At 48.5% G+C, this 22130-nt stretch overlaps 1 protein-coding gene across 5 annotated transcripts in view; it reads left to right on the top strand.

The window, feature by feature from the left end:
- IFFO1 (intermediate filament family orphan 1) overlaps nt 1–21436 on the top strand; it is a 32396-nt gene extending 10960 nt beyond the window's left edge. The window contains exons 2-9 of one of the 5 annotated variants that reach the window (XM_083593468.1): nt 4774–4834; nt 4926–5021; nt 6004–6144; nt 7028–7212; nt 9589–9709; nt 12918–13013; nt 19829–19959; nt 20637–21436. In XM_083593468.1, coding sequence (XP_083449594.1) covers nt 4774–4834; nt 4926–5021; nt 6004–6144; nt 7028–7212; nt 9589–9709; nt 12918–13013; nt 19829–19959; nt 20637–20739 — 934 coding nt within the window. In that variant the 3' untranslated portion in view covers nt 20740–21436. The other 4 variants (XM_083593471.1, XM_083593470.1, XM_083593469.1 and 1 more) reach the window with 4 other exon arrangements.
- The last annotated feature ends 694 nt before the right edge of the window (nt 21437–22130 follow it).

Genomic DNA, 22130 nt, shown 5'->3' with positions numbered 1-22130 from the left:
GGAATCTTTCAAGAGAAAAGCTGATTTGGAAGGCAGGAAAACCTCTGCCTCTGAAACCATTTATTAATGGGCTGGAGGAAGGAACTATTATTATTTTAAATATTTTTAGCTCACCCCTTAGTAAAATGCAAAGGTACTGGAGTCAATTCCACACCAGCAAACCTATATCAAGAAATTCCCTTCATATCAGCTAGACCATGGGTAGGCAAACTAAGACCCAGGGGCCAGATCAGGCCCAATCGCCTTCTCAATCCGGCCCACGGACGGTCCGGGAATCAGCGTGTTTTTACATGAGTAGAATGTGTCCTTTTATTTAAAATGCATTTCTGGGTTATTTGTGGGGCATAGGAATTCGTTCATTTTATTTTATTTTTTCAAAACATAGTCTGGCCCCCCACAAGGTCCGAGGGACAGTGGACCGGCCCCTTGCTGAAAAACTTTGCTGACCCCTGAGCTAGACCTTTAAGCTGCTTGCCTAGACTGTAAGACACTGGCCAGGTATGCTTTCGATACAAAGAACCAAGGAATTTCAAAAGCGGTTTGTGATAGAGGGCACTGGGTGTAGCTGTGCCTGCTGTTTGAAGAAAAAATGTTGACAATCCTGTTCTGTTGACTCCCTGGTCCTGAATGGGGCAACTGTGCCTCTGAATGACCAGGTGCACAGCCTGGGAGTCATTTTGGACTCACAGCTGTCCATGGAGGCGCAGGTCAATTCTGTGTCCAGGGCAGCTGTCTACCAACTCCATCTGGTACGCAGGCTGAGACCCTACCTGCCTGCGGACTGTCTCACAAGAGTGGTGCATGCTCTAGTTATCTCCCGCTTGGACTACTGCAATGCGCTCTATGTGGGGCTACCTTTGAAGGTGACCCGGAAACTACAACTAATCCAGAATGCGGCTGCTAGACTGGTGACTGGGGGCGGGCGCCAAGACCACATAACACCAGTCTTGAAAGACCTACATTGGCTCACAGTACGTTTCCGAGCACAATTCAAAGTGTTGGTGCTGACCTTTAAAGCCCTAAACGGCCTCAGCCCAGTATACCTGAAGGAGTGTCTCCACCCCCATCGTTCTGCCCGGACACTGAGGTCCAGCTCCGAGGGCCTTCTGGCGGTTCCCTCGCTGTGAGAAGCCAAGTTACAGGGAACCAGGCAGAGGGCCTTCTAGTGGCACCCGCCCTGTGAAACGCCCTCCCACCAGATGTCAAAGAGAAAAATAACTACCAAACTTTTAGATGACATCTAAAGGCAGCCCTGTTTAGGGAAGCTTTTAATGTTAAAATATTATTGTATTTTAGTGTTTTGTTGGAAGCCGCCCAGAGTGGCTGGGGAAACCCAGCCAGATAGGCGGGGTACAAATAATAAATTATTATTATTATTATTATTATTATTATTATTATTATTATTATTATATTCTGTGCTTCTAAGGCCTTTGAGGGCATCTCAGTCTAGATGACCTCTCGGTTTCCTTCCCACTCTGCACTTTATGATTCAGTTGCTTCCTCACAGATATTTTGTGGTATTGTTCATAAGGAATCATGGAAGTGTAGAGTTGGAAAGGGACCTGAGGGTCATCTAGTCCAACCCCCGGCAAGGCAGGAATATGCAACTGTCCCACACAAGGATCAAACCTGCAACCTTGGCGTTATCAGCACCACGCTCTATCCAACTGAGCTATCCATGCACTAAGTGCAACCTTCTTTCCACCAACCACATGCAACATGTTGAGCATCAGTGGCTGAGTAGATCTGAAGGGCGTAGAATGAACTAGCATATCTTTGCTGGAGCGGCTCAAGTTAGGAAAGCATAAGGGTGTTTCTTTAAGGTATGCCCTGCCGTTCAGTTTGCAGTGAAACCCCAGAGCGGCTCTTTGGCAGGACAGCAACGTGAGCTGTCCCACTCAACTGCAGTATTGCAAAACTTCTTGCAATGATAAACCTCAGTAGGCTTGCTAGAGCAGCCCAGGCCAGTGCAGCTGTGGACGGATGGTTTCTATAGCAGCAGCCAAAGATTTACAACCAGAATGTTTTTGTGGAAATCTTAACATTTTGTGTTCCTCCTGCTTTTAAACCAACCTACTTCCCTAAAACGAAATGATACAGAAATGCAATACTTCTACTGCTCTTTCTTGTTGCACATGAGATATGGGCCTCTGGAGGGAGGATTCTGGCCACGTTGCTCCTTCTCTTGTCCTGCTGTTGCACTGCTTTGTGTCAACCCAGATTCCTGGTTTATGTTCCCCAGGAACAGTAAACCATAGAACGAACCTGGGCTACAGTTCTTGATTTATCTGGAATGAGATAAGTCATGAGCTCAGTTTGGGTGGAATGCTAATAAATAGTAATAATAATAATAATAATAATAATAATAATAATAATAATAATAATGGTTTAAGAAACAGTAATGCGGCGGCAGCTGGACTAGCAAAGCAACAGCAATATTTTTGAAACCTGTTTCATTTTTGCCAGGCCATAGTTTGGTTTGGCATTTAGTGCAAACTGGGCCATTTTATGCTGAAATGATTAATTTTTACTATGGAAATATGTTTGATGTTAATTTCTCTCCACCCCATCGCCGCCCCAATTTTATTTTCAAAATATTGCCGTATTAAAGGAACAGCATCCAAGCTCCTGTTTTCTTTAAATTTTGGACTAGGTAAGCCACATTCTGCAACAAGAAAAGCAAGGTTCTGTTACTTGCAATGCAAAGATTCCACCTTTATACATTTATTTATCTAGTCAGTTTTGGGGGGTGTCCTGCAACGTGTTTAAGTCTTTACTCCGCTAACTATACATCGGAATCTACATTGGATCAATACTGAGTCAAATTTAAATGACAGGTACGGACTTCAAACCGGTTTTGGACGATATATCGCTCAGCCCACATACATTCTCTCTTTCAAATATGCTTGCAGCAGACACACACTTCCCACAGTTGATCCATGCAGATCCGCTGATGAGGGAGTTACCAGCACACACACACACACACCCTCTTTGGTCCTCAAATGTTTGATATTGTGACTGGGGAGGACAGTTTGCATCACCAACAGGGCGCTGGGCTTTTCTCCCAGTGGGACTGTGTGTTAGTTGGATTCCCCCCTCCCACCCCCGCTGCTGCCCAAGCTGGTGGAGGCTTGGGGGGGGCCTAGAACTTGACCCCATAGCTATATATTATTTATTTATTTATTTCCCCATTCTTTATGATCACACTTTCATCCAGGGATGTCGAATAACTTACAAAAAAATATATATCATTCAGTCGAAAATCGAAACAATAACATGCATCGAAATCCTCCTCCTATTAGTTACACATAACAGTATATACTTTTGTCCCTGCTCATTTATCCTAATTTTTTTCTTCCCCTTCCTCCCTCCCCTTTAACCCCTCTCCCCAAAACTTGTTCAGATCTTTAACCATGTGCACAGATCATTCATTCTAATTTGGATGCTTGGGTTGGCTTCCCCCCGTGCTATCCAGTTCCTATAACTTGTCCATTTATTCAAAATCTTTTGACATTTGTTTTCCCATGTATCTTCCGCCATTACCTGTTCAAATATATCCCCATAGCTATATGAATCCCTGTGTAGTGCACGTCCATGCATAGCTATCTGGCAGCAGTAAAATGCCACTCGCAAGGCCGGGGGACAGCTGAGTGCCAGCTATAGTTGTGAAGGAAGGAAGAGGGAATGCAAGCCTTGGGCTGCCCCAAAACTGATGAGGTTAGACATACCCAGCGGCCCGATCCTGTAGAGCAATGGAAGGAGAGGCAGGGCTCATCTGTCGATGTGGTTTATTCTGGGGTAGCGAGTCTCTTGCAGTTGCTAAACATAGTTTGTGGTCGCTCTCTTCGGTTTTCGGCCGCTGGGATATGAATTCAGAGCAGCGGGGTTAAAAGCCTGTGTGGCAAAGCCTGCCAGCTGTCACTGCGGCACATTCCAGGGGGTGCCTCTGCTTCCGTGCCAGTCCCTCCCGCGTAGCACAAATCCCGTGCAAAACTTACTGTGCCAGCACCGGTTTCGCCAGAGGGAGGGTTGCAAATGTCCTCCCAGCAGTAAAGATAAAGGGACCCCTGACCATTAGGTCCAGAGCAGCGCACGGAAACACCATTTACCTTCCCACTGGAGTGGTACCTATTTATCTACTTGCACTTTGGTGTGCTTTCGAACTGCTAGGTTGGCAGCAGCAGGGACTGAGCAACGGGAGCTCACCCCGTCGCTGGGATTCGAACCACCGACCTTCTGATCGGCAAGTCCTAGGCTCTGTGGTTTAAACCACAGCGCCACCCACGTCCCCAGTGTAGGAATACTAAAGGTAAAGGGACCCCTGACCGTTAGGTCCAGTCGTGGCCGACTCTGGGGTTGCGGCGCTCATCTCGATTTATTGGCCGAGGGAGCCGGTGTACAGCTTCCGGGTCATCTGGCCAGCATGACTAAGCTGCTTCTGGCGAACCAGAGCAGCGCACGGAAACGCCGTTTACCTTCCCGCTGGAGACTCCGTGATGGAAATCAGAGTGCACGGAAAGGCTGTTTATCTTCCTGCCGCAGCGGTACCTATTTATCTACTTGCACTTTGACGTGCTTTCAAACTGCTAGGTTGGCAGGAGCAGGGACTGAGCAACGGGAGCTCACCCCGTCACGGGGATTCGAACCGCCGACCTTCTGATTGGCAAGTCCTAGGTTCTGTGGTTTAACCCACAGTGCCCCCCACGTCCCTCCTCCCAGCAGAGCCCGGTGCAAAAACAAATTGCCATGTCTTTGATCTGTTTGTCTCGCCAGGTGGGAAGAGGAGTATACGTTGCGCGTTCAGCTGCAAGACCGAGTGACTGAGCTGCACGAGGTGAGCATCACCCCTTCCCCTCCGACTCCCTGCGCCCCAGGCCTGGGTCTCTCCAAGCGCTGACCTGTCTATATGTCTACCTCTCCCCTAGGAGGCCCAAGAAGCAGAAGCGTGTCAGGAAGAGCTGGCGATGAAGGTGGAGCAGCTTAAAGCAGAGCTGGTCGTTTTCAAGGGGCTGATGAGCAATGTGAGTCTATGTACTGCATCCCCAAATGTGCACCCTGGTTTATTTTGGACCACAGATGGCTGGCAAATGTAGACATGTAAACTGGCGTAGTCCACAGCAGGGTGGATTTGATTTGCATCAAATCGATTTAAATCTTTCTTTTTTTTTACAGACAGACTCATTCTTGCTGGTATCATCTTGACAACCAGGCAGAGTGGATAAAAATCAATGCTTTAAAAAAAAAAAATATCAGATTTTAAAAAAATATTTAAATTTGAATCGGATTTTTAAAATAAAATGCTTTTGGAGGAAAAATCTTTCTAAAGATAGTTTTCTCTTTAAGTTACATTATAGTTACATTATAGTCCAAAGGCTATATATATAAATAAGGATTTGTTTAAGTTTTTAATGTGTGCTAAAACTCAGTCTAAGTTTTTTTTAATTGTTTAACCACATCTGTTAACAAACACCAGTTAACAAAAAATTCCGATTTAAATTTTAAAAATCATATACCGTATTTTTTGCTCTATAGGACGCACCCGACCATAGGACGCACCTTGTTTTAGAGGGGGAGAACAAGAAAAAAAAATATCTCCCCCTCTCTGCTCAGCGCCCCTTCAGCGAAGCGGCAGGAGAAACGGAGCCCCTTCCATTTCTCCTCCCGCTTCGCTGAAGGGGCTCTGCGCAGCTCTCCCTCTCTGCTGAAGCCAGGAGACTCTTGCTCTCCCGGCTTCAGCAAAAGGAACCCGAATTGAGAAGTGCTCAATTGCACCGTGCACATTCGCAGAAGGAATGCCTCTGCCTACGGACTTTTTGGGTTGCGGACGGACCCCCAGAATGAATTTAATTTGTATCCAGAGGGCCCCCTGTATTGTCACATTGATCCAAACAAAGCCTCTGTCTGCAAGCAGTCCGTTCATAAGGGTACAGAGGACCTTACGTAATGATCCCTAACTTTCCTTTCTTCCCCCCCCCCTCCTCTTTTTCTTGTGCGCTGGGCCAGAATCTTACCGAGCTCGATACCAAAATCCAAGAGAAAGCCATGAAAGTGGACATGGACATCTGTCGGCGCATCGACATCACGGCTAAACTGTGCGACGTCGCCCAGCAGCGCAACTGCGAGGACATGATCAAAATGTTTCAGGTGAGAGGCCCCAGCCCCACGTCCCCCCTGTGGGGAAGGGCCACAGCGCCCCCCCACCTTTCCCAGGGGGAACGGAACCCCCCTGCCACCCAAACCTCATTCCATGTATTCACCTCAGTCCCCTGGGGAAAACCAGCAGGCAGTTAGAGGCTAGCCTTCACGAGACCCTCTGTGAGGATGTGTGGTAGGAACCCTGTACCCCCACCCCACCCCTGGTCCCTGTCATCATCTCTTCAGGGCCCCCCACCTCAGTCTCTTGGCAGGCCCCGTCAGGGAAGCAGCCGGAGAGGGAGACATGGTGGAAGTGTTTGTGTGTGTGTCTCTCTAACACCGTCTCTCCCCTCTCCTCCCCGCCCCCTTTCTCTCTCTCTTTCTTTGTCTTATTCACTCACTCACTCTTCTTTCTCTTGCTTCCCCTATAGAATCAGTTGGTTAGTTGTTGTTTGTTTCTTTTCTTCATTGAGCTGGAAAACTATGCGAGTTAGAAGCTTTTCTGTAAAATAATTTAACTGTAATTCCCGGCATTTTCCTCTTTTTCCTTCTGGGCACCTCTGTCTTAATCTTGTCTTCCCGACGCCATCTTTGGGGTGTGATTGGAGTTCCCTTTACTGTGAACCCTCATCATCTTTCCATTGCTTAGTTTTTAATTTAAAAAAATAGAGGTTTCTAAAAATTGCATTTTAGCCATCGCACCATCTTTAACCTGGTCATAATAAGCCCGTCTCTCTCTCTCCTCTCTCTCGATCTCTCTGTTTCTCTCTTTTGCTCTCTTCCTTCCTTCTTTCTCTCTCTCTCTCTCCACATCACCCTACACCACCCCATTCCCCCTCCCATCTCTTTCCACCCACCCACCTCCGACCTCCAACCCGACCTCGTTCTGTAGTCTCTGCACTTGTCTCCCATTAAGGTCCCAGCCACGATGGGGCGGAAGCGGGAGAGGAAGCTGGTCAGCGACGAGGACACCTCCCTCTCCGAGAGCGAGACTTCCAAAAAACTCGAGGAGGAGGAAGAGGATGAGACCACAGCCATGAGCATCAATGAGGAGATGCAGAGGATGCTGAACCAGCTGTGAGTTTATCCCTTGCTTCTGGAGTTACCTTCTAGTAGGGCCAAGTTACTGGTTTGTTGTTGTTTAGTCATTTAGTCGTGTCTGACTCTTCGTGACCCCCTGGACCAGAGCACGCCAGGCACTTCTGTCTTCCACTGTCTCCCGCAGTTTGGTCAAACTCATGCTGGTAGCTTCGAGAACACTGTCCAACCATCTCGTCCTCTGTCATCCCCTTCTCCTTGTGCCCTCCATCTTTCCCAACATCAGGGTCTTTTCCAGGGAGTCTTCTCTTCTCATGAGGTGGCCAAAGTCTTGGAGCCTCAGCTTCAGGATCTGTCCTTCCAGTGAGCACTCAGGGCTCATTTCCTTCAGAATGGAGAGGTTTGATCTTCTTGCAATCCATGGGACTCTCAAGAGTCTCCTCCAGCACCAGAATTCAAAAGCATCAATTATTCGGCGATCAGCCTTCTTTATGGTCCAGCTCTCACTTCCGTACATCACTACTGGGAAAACCATAGCTTTAACTATACGGACCTTAGGTTACTGGTTAGGGATTGCTAACCCAGCCTGGGGTGTGGGGGAACGAAACAGAATTCTGTGATCCTCTGTGGCTATACGCTGAGATTGCCAGACCACAACTCCCATCATGCCTGTCCATGGCTGATGGGAGTTGGAGTCCGACAACATCTAGACATCACCACATTGTGCTACCCTTGTGGTTACGTTTTGCTCCCTTTTTTAATTTAAAGGAGGAATAATCCTGGGGATAGTCTTATAAGAGCATTACATGGGGCTACCATTGAAGGTGACCCAGAAACTCCAGAATGCGGCAGCTAGACTGGTGACTGGGAATGGCTGCCGAGACCATATTACACTGGTCCTGAAAGACCTACATTGGCTCCCAGTACGTTTCCAAGCACAATTCAAAGTGATGGTGCTGACCTTTAAAACCCTAAATGGCCTCAGCTCAGTATACCTGAAGGAGCGTCTCCACCCCCATCGTTCAGCCCGGACACTGAGGTCCAGCGCCGAGGGCCTTTTGGCAGTTCCCTCACTGCAGGAAGTGAGGTTACAGGGAAACAGGCAGAGGGCCTTCTTGGTATTGGCAACCCTATGTGGAACGTCCTCCCATCAGATGTCAAGGAAATAAACAACTGTCTGACTTTTAGAAGACATCTGAAGGCAACCCTGTTTAGGGAAGTTTTTAGTGTTTGATGTTTTATTGTGTTTTTAATATTTTGTTGGGAGCCACCCAGAGTGGCTCGGGAAACCCACCCAGATGGGCAGGGTATAAATTATTATTATTATTATTATTATTATTATTATTATTATTATTATTTAGCTGTCTCATGTGCTTTCAAAAAAGGCAAAGGGCTTCCTTGCAGTCTGCCTTATCGTCACAATCATTCTTGGGACACCTGCCCTAAATTAGTGACTAAATGCCATCCAAATGCCACATCTATGAAGCCTTCATTTGCTAGATGAAACCAGCTTTCTCGCATGAAGGACTGCCTGAAGGAGGAAGGGGGTGGTGGTGGTGCAGCTGTCTTGGCCGCTGGACCTAGCATCCAATCGAGAACATCTTTTTCCCCAAAAAAAATTTTTTTATTAGTTTTCACAGTATTATAAACAAACAAACAAACAAACACACAAGACAAACAAACATAAATCATAGCCTTATTGAAAATTACACTTATTAACTTTGTTAAGTGACTTCCTTGCTTCCCCTTAGTTGAATTTCATTGCATGTCCTTTTAACGGTTTTCCAAATCCCAATTCTCATGAAATTTAACTTAAACATTAACATCCTTAAATCTTCACCTTATGGAATTAAACATATTAATTCATCACTTGTTGTCGTTTAGTCGTTTAGTCGTGTCCGACTCTTCGTGACCCCATGGACCAGGGCACGCCAGGCACTCCTGTGTTCCACAATTCATCACTTAACATAAATAAAATCCTAAGCCACTTAAGTATCTGCAAGCTATTTTCAGTTAATTTAACTTAACAAATTTAACTAGATAATCATTAAATTTATTCCACTCTTCCTGATACTCCTCCTCCTTCTAGTCACGGACTTTTCCGGTTAGGTCGGCTAGCTCCGAAAAATCCATCATCTTCATCTGCCATTCTTCTATTGTTGGTAATTCTTGGGTTTTCCACTTTTTAGCTAACAAAATATGAGCAGCAGTTGTGGCATACAAATTTTTTTTAACATCTTTCTTGGGGATCCGATCGAGGACATCTAAGATGGCCGCTCCCAGAACTGAAGTTGCTGGGATGGTCTCTCGCAAGCCAGTCCCAGTACGGAAATGTAGCCAAGTCTCTCCTCCTATTGCTTCTGGGCCTGCCTGCCCACCGTCTCTTTGCTGATAATGCGGTTCCTTTGTCCCCAGGAGGGAGTATGACTTTGAAGATGACTGCGACAGCCTCACCTGGGAGGAGACTGAAGAAACGCTGCTGCTGTGGGAGGATTTCTCTGGCTATGCTATCGCTGCAGCTGAAGCACAGGGGGAGGTAAGCGAGTGGCCTCTTTGGAGCTCCTCCTCTTGTCAGCGTACAAGACCTTCTCCATTGTTGTTGAGTGGGTGCTTTGAGTCGTGCTTGAAGGTTGCGCACAAAACCAAACCCAAACCAGTCAGAATTCTTGGCCAAGGGATTCATAGGTTCCCTTGGTTTGCAGAAGAAGGTGTCCTTGTTTTGCTTCTTAAGGAAGGGACAGTAATAATAATAATAATTATAATTGTTAAGTTGTGGGTGAAAATATCAGATGACACAGCGATTCTTCAAAAAGCTCTTGTTTATTCACAGGCCAGAACAGAACTGAACTGAAGGGTTCAGCCAGCCTGCTTATATAGAGCTCCAGTACAACGTAACTGTAACAGTTTTCTAAAACTATCCAATCACTGAACGTCTCGATCCCTTATTTGCATAACTATCTACAGTATCCCCCTGCTGACCCAGGGTGAGAACTTCAGTACATAACAACAATTATTATTTATTATTTATACCCCGCTGGGTTTCCCCAGCCACTCTGGGCGGCTTCCAACAGAATATTAAAATACAATAATCTATTAAACATTAAAAGCTTCCCTAAACAGTGAGCTAAGCAGGGTGTGAGGCCTGGCCACAGGGCAAAGCCTTGCGTTTGGAGGTTTTGCCCACAGATCTTGAAGCAGGTGCTGTCAAACTCTGGCCCACTAAGGCTGAAGGTACACAACATTAGAAGCGCACTCCATGCTGGAATAACAGTTGCCCTTCTCACGCTTTCCCCCCCCTAAAAAAGTGTTTGGGGTACTCAAGAAAAATCACCATTTTATAGTTCAAATCTCCACGTTGTCCACAAACGACGCTGTATCACACAACACCATTGTCCCATCTTTTGTTTTTACAGAGTCATCCTTAACTTTACACTTCTTTGCTGGCTGTGATGATGAAAAATAGTAATTTTCCTACTCATACTGAAATACTGCTCCTCAGTGAGGCCAAACTTTCATCAGTAAAACACCACACATCCACATTCCACACTGCTTCACACATTAAACGCTCGCTTCTGTCTGAGACTCGGGAAACACCGGGAAAGGAAATGCCATCGGGGTTAGCAATGGAACTGACGATTCACCGTGCTAGAAAAGAAACAATTAAAAAAAAATTAGTTTCTTCTTCCGTTAGATTCACAAAATGTTTAGGGGTACGAGTAATCCTTCGTCCCTCCAGGAAAAAAGCACTGCACTCTGTGTTGTAGAGTACAATTTACCTCATGCAATGCACACTGCTGTGGCAGCCTCTACCTTTTGTGCATCTCCCAATTTAGTTCCCCCTTCACACTTTTTTCCCTTTTTCAGTGTGTCCAACCTCTGTTTCCTTCTTTCCTGCTTAATTCCTCTGTGCCCCCAAAACGGGCCTAGATGCCTTCACAGCAAGTGAAGAGGGCAGGGCTGCCAGAGGCCTGGGCTCTGTTTCCCAGCAGGCCAACAGCCCCAGCTGCCCTAAAAATGAAGGGGGGGAAAGAGAAAGGAACAGTCTCCATCACTGTTGGTACACAGAAAGGGGGCAGCAGAGGGTGTGCCATGGGCAGGGGGTAGTTTTTGTTCACAACTTGCCAGCCAATCCAGAATGAGACCTCACACTGAAAGATGGGGGGGGGGTTATCTCTTTGCTTCAAACTATGGTCCTGATCCAGACCAAGCCTATTTCACAGGCAACATGCATTAGGAAAAGTTCCAATTAAAGCAAAGAGGCCTGTTTTGCAATGCAAGTTGCAAGCATAGGAAACGCTTTCTGGATCAGGACCACGGCAGAGGAGAAGGTCAAAAACCCTGATCCAATTTGGGCCCTTTGCAAAAAAAGGCCTATTGGACCTCTTTTTCTTCCACTGCAAACCACAGGCATGGGATTTGCCTGTGCGCATGTGTAAGAAGAATAATAAGAATAATTTATTATTTATACCCCGCCCATCTGGCTGAGTTTTCCCAGCCACTCTGGGCAGCTCCCAATAGAGTGTTAAAAACAATACAGCATTAAGTATTAAAAACTTCCCTAAACAGGGCTGCCTTCAGATGTCCTTTAAAAGTAGGATAGTTGCTTATTTCCTTGACATCTGATGGGAGGGTGTTCCACAGGGCGGGGCCACTACCGAGAAGGCCCTCTGCCTGGTTCCCTGTAACCTCACTTTTCGCAATTTCTTCTCGCAATTTCTCTCCACAGAAATGTCCCAGATCTGGATTGGGAGCAAATCCCTCCAGATTAAAAGAAACCCAATGTCAGGCGTGGAGAGTTCTCTCCTCCCCTGGTAGCTTCATAGGCAAGAATCACAAGCAGTTTGTATTTTATAGTCCTTTGAATTCAGTCATCTGGTTGCAAAGCTAGAATCCATGTCTCTCCACAAATAGAGGTGTTGGCTACTCTGAGCCCTTCCCCTTCTGTCCCCAGCAACATCCCAGGCGCCAACGAGAAGTTTCACCCCTCTGCATTCTCTGTTCTCTAATACGGCTGGACCTGCGAGCCCGAGAGGAGCGGGGATGGCCCAGGCTCTCTAGGGAAGTCTCTGCTGGCTGTTCCCTCCTTTTTCCCTCTTCTTCCACTATCTCGTAGCTCGGCAACTCCTGGGGAGGCTGTGCAGCATTCTCCCCTCTCTCCTACTGAAACTGCTGGGGAGAAGGGGGGCAAATCGTTCGCCTCCTCCTCCTCTGAGAGAAGCTGATCTGGCTGAGGATACCCTTCCCACTCCTCCTGTTCAGACCATTCCCTGACACCCAATGAAGCTTCCTTCAGCTAATACCATGGGTTGTTTGGCTCCTGCCCTCTGTGCCACTATGTGCTCTCAGCAGATGTGCCGGCTTGCCTCCGCAATGGAGGGGGCCGCGCCGTGAGAGGTGCTCATGCCATGTGCATGCACTGCACAGCTTGCGCGCATGATGTGAGCATGTTGTGTGGTGTGCGCACGTCGCTGTGGGATATTGAGGGGGCCCGGTCCCCTCCTTGAAAATTTTGGAGGGGGGACGAGGCCCCTTGGGCCCCGCTCCCCAGATGGCCCCCTGACTCTCAAGTGGAGGGACGAACTCTGTCAACGCACTGTAAGTGAGGCTGTGAACATCATGCGCTCTGTAGCCTGTCCTCCTTCTGCGGTGATGGACGCCATGTTGTTTTGCAACCTGTGTCACTGATGGACGGCAACTTCTCTTTCTTTCTTTCTTTTTGGGGTCGCTGCCACCTTCCTTGCCAGCAGCCGGACGACAGTTTGGAGAAAGTGATCAAGGACACAGAATCGCTCTTCAAAAGCAGGGAGAAGGAATATCAGGAAACCATCGACCAAATCGAGGTGGGGGAAAGAAGAGTGTGCAGGGAAATAAATGCTGGAGATGAAGTATTAGCTCCCTGCCACCTCCAGAAAAGGAAGGAGACCTGTGGGGATCAGGGTTAGATTGTCACATGGCTTGATGCGGGGGGGGAGCTGGCTCAGCTCAGGGGGGCACCTAAGGTGGGGCGTCGGTGGCATCTTGCAGCGCCAAATTTAGGGTGGTTCACCCTCACAGGGCACCAAGCCAAAGGGGTGCAAAATTGAGAAGATTCGCAATTGAGAAGATCCATTTGGGGGAGCCAAATTTTGGCCTCACACAGGGGGCCATAGTGTGAAAGATTATACCAAAGCCCGTCCCAACATCTGGCAAATTGCATAGATCATTGGGCAGAGGGAATCCCATTGCCTCCCTCCCAAGTTCTTGGGTGAATAATGGAGTCCAGGGAAAGGGGCAGCTTTGTTCTGTGTATCTACTCGGGCCTTTATGTTTTCCGCATATAACACTCCTTCTCCTCACTGCCTTTGATAGTACAGAATGGAAGAAAGGGCTTGTATATCTCAGGGATTATACAGTGAGGGGCAGACAGATCTCACTCCCAAAAGACTTCCTGCTTCTCAATTCAGCTATAAATTGTAGTTTGGAATTGTCGTATTCCCAGCTGCTTCCCCTTTTGTTTCCCTCCCTTCCTTCTTATTAGGAACAAATAGCCTGTTAGTTTTCCACCTGTTTTGTAGCACCTGCTTGTTAGGCACAAATAACAAGGAACTTTATTAGCTTAATATCCAATGTTGTGGTTCGGTGGGTCTCGAACCCTCGGTGGGTTAGGGGCTTCCCCTGCCTGCAAAGACAGTCTGCTGCAGATTGAGCGAATGAGACCAAGAGTGGGCCTAAGGGTCGAATTGGCGTTTTCTACATGCGCTGCTGAGGGAAGTGAGGGGCAGATGGGGCTCGTCAACCTGGGAAGGTAGCCCACCTAGGAGAAGGGAGACTCTGACCCTAAACCTCCACAGCCTTGTGGCATATCTTTGGGAGAACAAAAGGCTATGGAGTAAACCCCACACAAATCCAGAGAGGAGTCCCTAAAACTTGTCCCTAAGACAAGGCGCCTTGTACGCCTCCTTCCAGCAACTCCTGCAGCCAAGGTGGTGCCAAACAACAGAGCACACCGTCTCCACCAAGGAGGAGACAGGGGACTCCCCTGAGAAGGAGGCTAGTTCTCCAACACAGGAGCCAGATATGTGGAGAAACGTGACTCAAAGAAGTAGGAGGCTCAGGGTTCGCTCTGATTGTTTAGAAATACACAATCGCTTTGAGGTCCTCTCCCCTAGCATGGAAGACGAAGAGCAGACTCCATTTGAGGATCTCTCCCTCATTACAGTCGATCAGGTATATGAAGACGAGCAGCAAAGTCAGCCCTCAGGGAATGTGCAGGCGACCTTGGAACGGACAGCTCACGGAAGAACCCCAACCAGACCTAAGAGGAGGCGTGTAGTGGTGATAGGGGATTCCCTACTGAGGGGAACAGAAGCAGTTATCTGTGGGCCTGACAAGATGTCTCGGGAAGTGTGCTGTCTCCCCGGGGCTAAGATCCAAGATGTAACTGAACGACTGCAAGGAATCATAAAACCCACTGACAAATACCCCTTCCTCTTGGTTCATGTGGGAACCAATGACACTGCAAGCAATAGCCTCCAGAAGATCAAAAGAGATTACGAGGCTCTGGGCAGGAAATTGAAGCAATTAAATGCACAAATTGTCATCTCATCTGTCCTCCCAGTTGAACGACGTGGCCCAGGGAGAGAGGGAAAAATAGTGGAAGTGAACAACTGGCTTCGCAAATGGTGTAAACAGGAACGGTTTGGATTCTTAGATCACGGAATGCAGTTTCTTGAAGATGGACTTCTGGCAAGCGATGGGCTGCACCTCACAACGGTTGGGAGGAATGTTTTTGCAAAAAATCTCAGAAACCTAATCAGGAGGGCTTTAAACTGACTAATGTGGGGGAGGGAGACAGTGGTCCTGAAGGTAGGAGTCTATCAATTGATGAAGATGATCATCCAAATGTCATAGACCGAATGGAGCAAACAGCACGCAGACCTAGTGGTGGGAGGAAAAAATCCTTAAATAAGAGACACGGGGGAATGATTAATGGACTTCAATGTCTGTACACTAATGCGCAAAGCATGGGAAATAAACAAGATGAGCTTGAGCTCTTGGTGCAGCAAACTAAATATGACATAATAGGAATCACTGAAACCTGGTGGGATAAGTCCCACGATTGGAATGTAATAATGGAGGGATACAATCTATTTCAGAGAAACAGACCAGACAAGAAAGGAGGAGGAGTGGCGTTATATGTCAGGGATGTGTATACCTGTGAAGAGATCCAAGATTTAGAACCTCAAAGCCAAAGTGAGAGCATTTGGGTCAAAATTAAGGGAGAGAAGAATAACAGTGACCTCATTGTGGGAGTTTATTATAGATCCCCAAGCCAAACGGAGGACATAGATGATGCCTTCCTGGAACAGATGGCCAAGCATGCAAAAGGAAGGGAGATAGTAGTAATGGGGGACTTCAATTACCCGGATATTTGTTGGATGTCAAACTCAGCCAAGAGCATAAGGTCAAACAGATTCCTCACTGGCCTTGCAGACAACTTCATTGTCCAGAAAGTGGGAGAAGCAACAAGAGGAACAGCCATTTTAGATCTGGTCCTAACCAATGTTGATGACCTGGTTAGTGGGGTAGAAGTGGAAGGATCATTAGGCGCGAGTGATCATGCTCTTCTGAAGTTTACTATACAGCGGAAAGGAGCAGCCAAGCATACTAGGACACAATTTCTCGACTTTAAGAAAGCCGACTTCATAAAACTTAGGGAAATGCTGGGTGAGATCCCATGGACAGTAATACTAAAAGGAAAGGGAGTTCATGATGGCTGGGAGTTTGTTAAGAGGGAGATAGTAAAAGCACAACTTCAGGCAATACCAATGAGACGGAAACATGGGAGGTGCCTAAAGAAGCCAGGGTGGCTATCTAAAGAACTTTTAACTGAGTTAAGATTAAAAAAGGATGTGTACAAAAAATGGAAAAGGGGGGAAACCACCAAAGAGGAATTCAAACAAATAGCCAGCACGTGTAGACACAAAGTCAGAAAAGCTAAAGCACAGAATGAACTCAGGCTTGCTAGAGAGGTTAAAAGCAACAAAAAAGGCTTTTATGGGTATGTTCGTAGCAAAAGGAAGAACAAAGAAACAGTGGGGTCACTCAGAGGAGAAGATGGTGAAATGCAAACAGGGGACACAGAAAGGGCTGAACTCCTCAATGCCTTCTTTGCCTCAGTCTTCTCCGATAAAGAAAACAATGCCCGACCTGAAGAATTTGGAGCAAATGATTCAGCAGAGGAAACACAGCCCAGAATAACTAAGGAGATAGTACAAGAATACTTGGCTAGTCTAGATGTATTCAAGTCTCCAGGGCCAGATGAACTGCATCCAAGAGTATTAAAAGAACTGGCAGGTGTGATTTCAGAACCACTGGCAGTCATCTTTGAGAATTCCTGGAGAACAGGCGAAGTCCCGGCAGACTGGAGGAGGGCAAATGTTGTCCCTATTTTCAAAAAGGGGAAAAGAGAGGACCCAAATAATTACCGCCCAGTCAGTCTGACATCAATACCAGGGAAGATTCTGGAGCAGATCATTAAGCAAACAGTCTGTGAGCACCTAGAAAGGAATGCTGTGATCACCAATAGTCAGCATGGATTTCTGAAAAATAAGTCATGTCAGACTAACCTGATCTCGTTTTTTGACAGAATTACAAGCCTGGTAGATGAAGGGAACGCAGTGGATGTAGCCTACCTTGATTTCAGCAAGGCATTTGACAAGGTGCCCCATGATATTCTTGTAAAGAAGCTGGTAAAATGCGGTCTTGACTATGCTACCACTCAGTGGATTTGTAACTGGCTGACTGACCGAACCCAAAGGGTGCTCATCAATGGTTCCTCTTCATCCTGGAGAAGAGTGACTAGTGGGGTGCCACAGGGTTCTGTCTTGGGCCCGGTCTTATTCAACATCTTTATCAACGACTTGGATGATGGACTCAAGGGCATCCTGATCAAATTTGCAGATGACACCAAACTGGGAGGGGTGGCTAACACCCCAGAGGACAGGATCACACTTCAAAAGGACCTTGACAGATTAGAGAACTGGGCCAAAACAAACAAGATGAATTTTAACAGGGAGAAATGTAAAGTATTGCACTTGGGCAAAAAAAATGAGAGGCACAAATACAAGATGGGTGACACCTGGCTTGAGAGCAGTACATGTGAAAAGGATCTAGGAGTCTTGGTTGACCACAAACTTGACATGAGCCAACAGTGTGACGCGGCAGCTAAAAAAGCCAATGCAATTCTGGGCTGCATCAATAGGAGTATAGCATCTAGATCAAGGGAAGTAATAGTGCCACTGTATTCTGCTCTGGTCAGACCTCACCTGGAGTACTGTGTCCAGTTCTGGGCACCACAGTTCAAGAAGGACGCTGACAAACTGGAACGTGTCCAGAGGAGGGCAACCAAAATGGTCAAAGGCCTGGAAACGATGCCTTATGAGGAACGGCTAAGGGAGCTGGGCATGTTTAGCCTGGAGAAGAGGAGGTTAAGGGGTGATATGATAGCCATGTTCAAATATATAAAAGGATGTCACATAGAGGAGGGAGAAAGGTTGTTTTCTGCTGCTCCGGAGAAGCGGACACGGAGCAATGGATCCAAACTACAAGAAAGAAGATTCCACCTAAACATTAGGAAGAACTTCCTGACAGTAAGAGCAGTTCGACAGTGGAATTTGCTGCCAAGGAGTGTGGTGGAGTCTCCTTCTTTGGAGGTCTTTAAGCAGAGGCTTGACAACCATATGTCAGGAGTGCTCTGATGGTGTTTCCTGCTTGGCAGGGGGTTGGACTCGATGGCCCTTGTGGTCTCTTCCAACTCTATGATTCTATGATTCTATGATTCTATATTGCTGTACTTTCCTTTGGACCCCATCAGCGAGGGCAAGGGGAGGGTCTTGTCACCTGGGCAGCCCAGGACCCAGTAGGGAGCTTCGTGCTCCAGCACTGGAGGCAGAGAACAGGCGGGGGCTGGTGCACGTCCCAGGGGTGTGGCGCACCGCTCAGGGGCTGAGGCGCATGTCCTGGGGGCATGGTGCACCACCTGCGGAGGCGTGGCGCCCAGTGCACAGGGGGGGGGCAGCCGCGATGGCACCCCACCCGGATTGTGGTGCTGGGGGTGGTACGCTCCCTCCACCCCCCTCTTCCTCCGCCAGTGCCAGGACCTCCATACACACTGCCAAGGCTTGCGCCCCAGGGAAGGTCAATTCGCTGGTGCTAACACAGTGGTTTGACTTCACCCCTGGAGGCACTCCAATGTCTCTTGGAGCAGACGGATGCCTACGACAACAAAAAAAGGGTGTGTAAGGAGGAAATGTCAGTATATTGAATTTTATTACATACAGTGTTTGGGGAGACTTTGCCCAGCAAGACCTGGCCTCCCAGTTTCTGGGGAGGATGGCCTGCTTTGTCCCCAAGGGCAGCCATTTCCTTCTCCCTGTGGGAAAATGGAGGGTAGCCATTTATTTACGCTGGGAAAAGTAAAGTGGGGGGTGGGGGAGCATTGCAGGCCCAGGGACTGAATGTGGCCCTTCAAGACTCTCTATCCGACCCTCAAGATGTGCTTTTGGCTGTCTGAAATGTGTCTTTGTATTCTGGCCATGTCTACTGCTTGCCAGAAACTGAGAGGCCAGGCCTTGCTGGGCAGAGTCTCCCCAAACGCTGTATATAATAAAATTCAACAGAGCAGGACAGAGAGAGATATAAGCGGGTGTGCATGTGTAGAAAGCTCTCTGGCATTTGCCTGGCTCCAGTGTAGTGGGTGGCGCTGTGGTCTAAACCACTGGACCTCTTGGGCTTGCTGATGGGAAGGTTGGCAGTTCAAGTCTGCGATGGGGTGAGCTCCCGTTGCTCTTTCTCAGCTCCTGCCAACCTAGCAGTTCGAAAGCATGCCAGTGCAAGTATATAAATAGGTACCGCTGCGGTTGCGCCAGAAGCGGTTTAGTCTTGCTGGCCTCATGACCCAGAAAGCTGTCTGCAGACAAACGCCGGCTCCCTCGGCCTGAAAGCGAGATGAGCGCCACAACCCCATAGTCGCCTTCGACTGGACTTAACCGTCCAGGGGTCCTTTACCTTCATAGCTGTCAACATTTCCCTTTTTTTAAGGAAAATTCCCTTATTCCAAATAGAATTCCTCGCAAGAAAAGGGAAAAGTTGACAGCTATGTTTACCTTTAAAAAGGTAAAGGGACCCCTGACCGTTAGGTCCAGTCGTGACCAACTCTGGGGTTGTGACACTCATCTCGCTTTACTGGCCGAGGGAGCTGGCGTACAGCTTCCGGGTCATGTGGCCAGCATGACTAAGCCACCTCTGGCGAACCACAGCAGCACACAGAAACACCATTTACCTTCCCGCCAGAGCGGTACCTATTTATCTACTTGCACTTTGACGTGCTTTCGAACTGCTAGGTTGGCAGGAGCAGGTACCGAGCAACGGGAGCTCACCCCCTCGCGGGGATTCGAACCGCCGACCTTCTGATCGGCAAGTCCTAGGCTCTGTGGTTTAACCCACAGCGCCACCCGCGCCCCTTATGTTTATCTTTACCTTTTATCTATCACATAAAGTTAAGAGTTGCATCCAGCAGCCATGGGAAAGGGCTTTTTTTTTTTTTTTTTGAGATGGGTTGGATCTGGATTGATATTTGCAGGATGAGTGCCCCTGAAACTCCTCTCTTCCTCAGCTGGAGTTGGCCACAGCAAAGAACGACATGAACCGGCACCTGCACGAGTACATGGAGATGTGTAGCATGAAGCGAGGTCTGGACGTGCAGATGGAGACTTGCCGCCGCCTCATCACCCAGTCAGGAGACAGGTGAGCTCCTCTAGCGGGGATCTAGGCCAGACCCTAGTCCTTGCTGTGGGAAGGGTACACCGGTTGCGGGGGGGCTCCTGCAGGGCCTTGTCGGTTGTCTTCCCTGTTGTGGGAGGGGAGGGGAGTGTGTGTGTCCGTGGGGGGCGGGCGGGAGGCAGAGGCAAATTTGGGCTGGATTCTGAGTGATTGGCTGTAACCCCCCCTTGCAGACTTACAGGAGTTGTGTTTCGTGCCATGTGTCTCTAGAAGGTGACGCAGTTCCGACAGGCGCAGTCGCCGTCGAAAGAGAGCTTCGGCCGGACAAAGAGAAGCATCGCCGACGTGCTGGGCTTTTTTGGCACTGGTTCATGGGACAATAAATTCAGTGCAGCGCTGGGCTTGGGGAGGATGTCCTACTGTGCCCCCCATTCCCTCCAACCCTGGGCTTGGCAAGGTTCCCAAGGAAGCTCCCTCATGCCCCCCCACGTGCCCCCCATTCCCCCCTCTCTCTGTGCCCTGCAATTGCATCCAGTGTAGCCAGAAACTGACTCCCTCTCCATTCCAGAGCACTCTCCTGTGCTTCCTTCTCTGCCCGCCGCGAGCCTTTGTTACAGGCGCCCACTGGACCCTCCCGCCGTGTGTGTGCCCCCCCCCACAGCCCTAGTGCGCATGTGACCCCCGCCCTTTTTTTCTTTCAGAAAATCTCCTGCTTTCACTCCGGTCTCGAAAAGTGAATCAGCTCCAAGCGAGGAAAAGGAGGAGTCCGATCGTGACCTCCCAAGCGATGCCTCCATAAGATAATGAGGGGGGAATCTGCCCCCTCTGCATCTCTCTCCTGGCCCAGGAGTTGCGAGCGTGGCGTTGGGGGGGTGGGGGAAAGCCATGCCCTCGCTGTGGCTGTGCCGGACGGAAGGGAACCAGGAGCCCCACCCCGCTAGAGTGCTGCCACACAATCCTGCCTCCGCAATCTGGAGGTGCAGCTACATAAGTTGGCCATCAGGAGAGTCTGTTCCTTCCTCCTCCTCCTCCTCTCCTCTTCTGCCCCTCTGTACTTATGTGGGCTTTAGTGGGGCAGCACCCGCCTTATTGCATCCTCTACTCCTGGGTTCTGCCTCAGGAAGGGCCCCCCCCCACCTCGCCACCTAGTATATGTGACTTGCCTCCCCATGCTACACACACACAAGCCAAACTGGATCCGTTCCTCCCTGCAAAACTTGAACCTCATCTCGGTGCCAAGTGGGCTTAAAGGCTGGACTCTGTTCTCTGAACAGGCAGAAGTGCATTTGGGCAGCGCGCCTCTCCCCCTCCCAAGGCCACGTTGCCCCCCGACAGCAAGAGCCTCTCCTCGTGCGGGGATGAAGAACGAGCCGCGGTCTCCTTCGCCCCCGCCTCTCCGCCCTTGCGTTCTGCTTAGTCGCGCTCCCGCGGCGCAAACCATGTCTGCGATGTGCTATGTCTGGAAACAAGGAACATTAAATGGATTTGACGTCCTTTTCTACGGGCTGTTGTGCGCGTGAGATTTTGTGAGCCGCGCGGCGGGTGCTGCGGACGCGGGAGCTCTTGGTGCAGATATTATGGGAAGCCTCGGGCTGTTCTTTTTAAAAACAACAACACACAAAACAATTTTATTAAAGGTTTTCAACATATAATGCAATAAAAACCTAACAAAGTTAATATCTAGAGAAAGCTAAATAATAAAAAAGGAAAAGAAAAGAGGGGGGGGGAGAAAGAAAAAGAAACAAACCTACACAAACACAATTTTCTATATTCTATCAACTTTCTGTCCTAATCTTCAATTCACAAACAGTGATCCACATCTTCCCAGTTCCCACCTGGGGCAGCTCCCATCTTTTTCAGGCTCACACTCTGAGAAAAACCACTAAGCTGTCTCTCACATACCGTATTTATCGCTCTATAAGACGCACTTTTTCCCCTTCAAAAATTAAGGGAAAATGTGTGTGCATCTTATGGAGTGAATGCAGACTCCTTGGCTTCAGCGAGAGCAATGGAAAGCCTCCTAAGCGCAGAGGAAGAGCTCCCCCCGCGCTCCAGAGGCTTCGCATTACTTTTGCTGAAGCCGCCTGAAGCCCCCGGAGCGCAGCATGAACTCTCGCTGCGCTCCGGGGGCTTCAGGCAGCTATCCGCAAGCCTTTCGAGCACAGTAGGAGTTCCCGCTGCGCTCCGAAGGCTTG

Source organism: Podarcis filfolensis, assembly GCF_964270895.1.
Source record: "Podarcis filfolensis genome assembly, chromosome: 17".
Classification (NCBI taxonomy): domain Eukaryota; kingdom Metazoa; phylum Chordata; class Lepidosauria; order Squamata; family Lacertidae; genus Podarcis; species Podarcis filfolensis.
The sequence above is the reverse complement of the archived record's forward strand: the minus strand, read 5'-3'. Positions and strand labels throughout refer to the sequence as shown.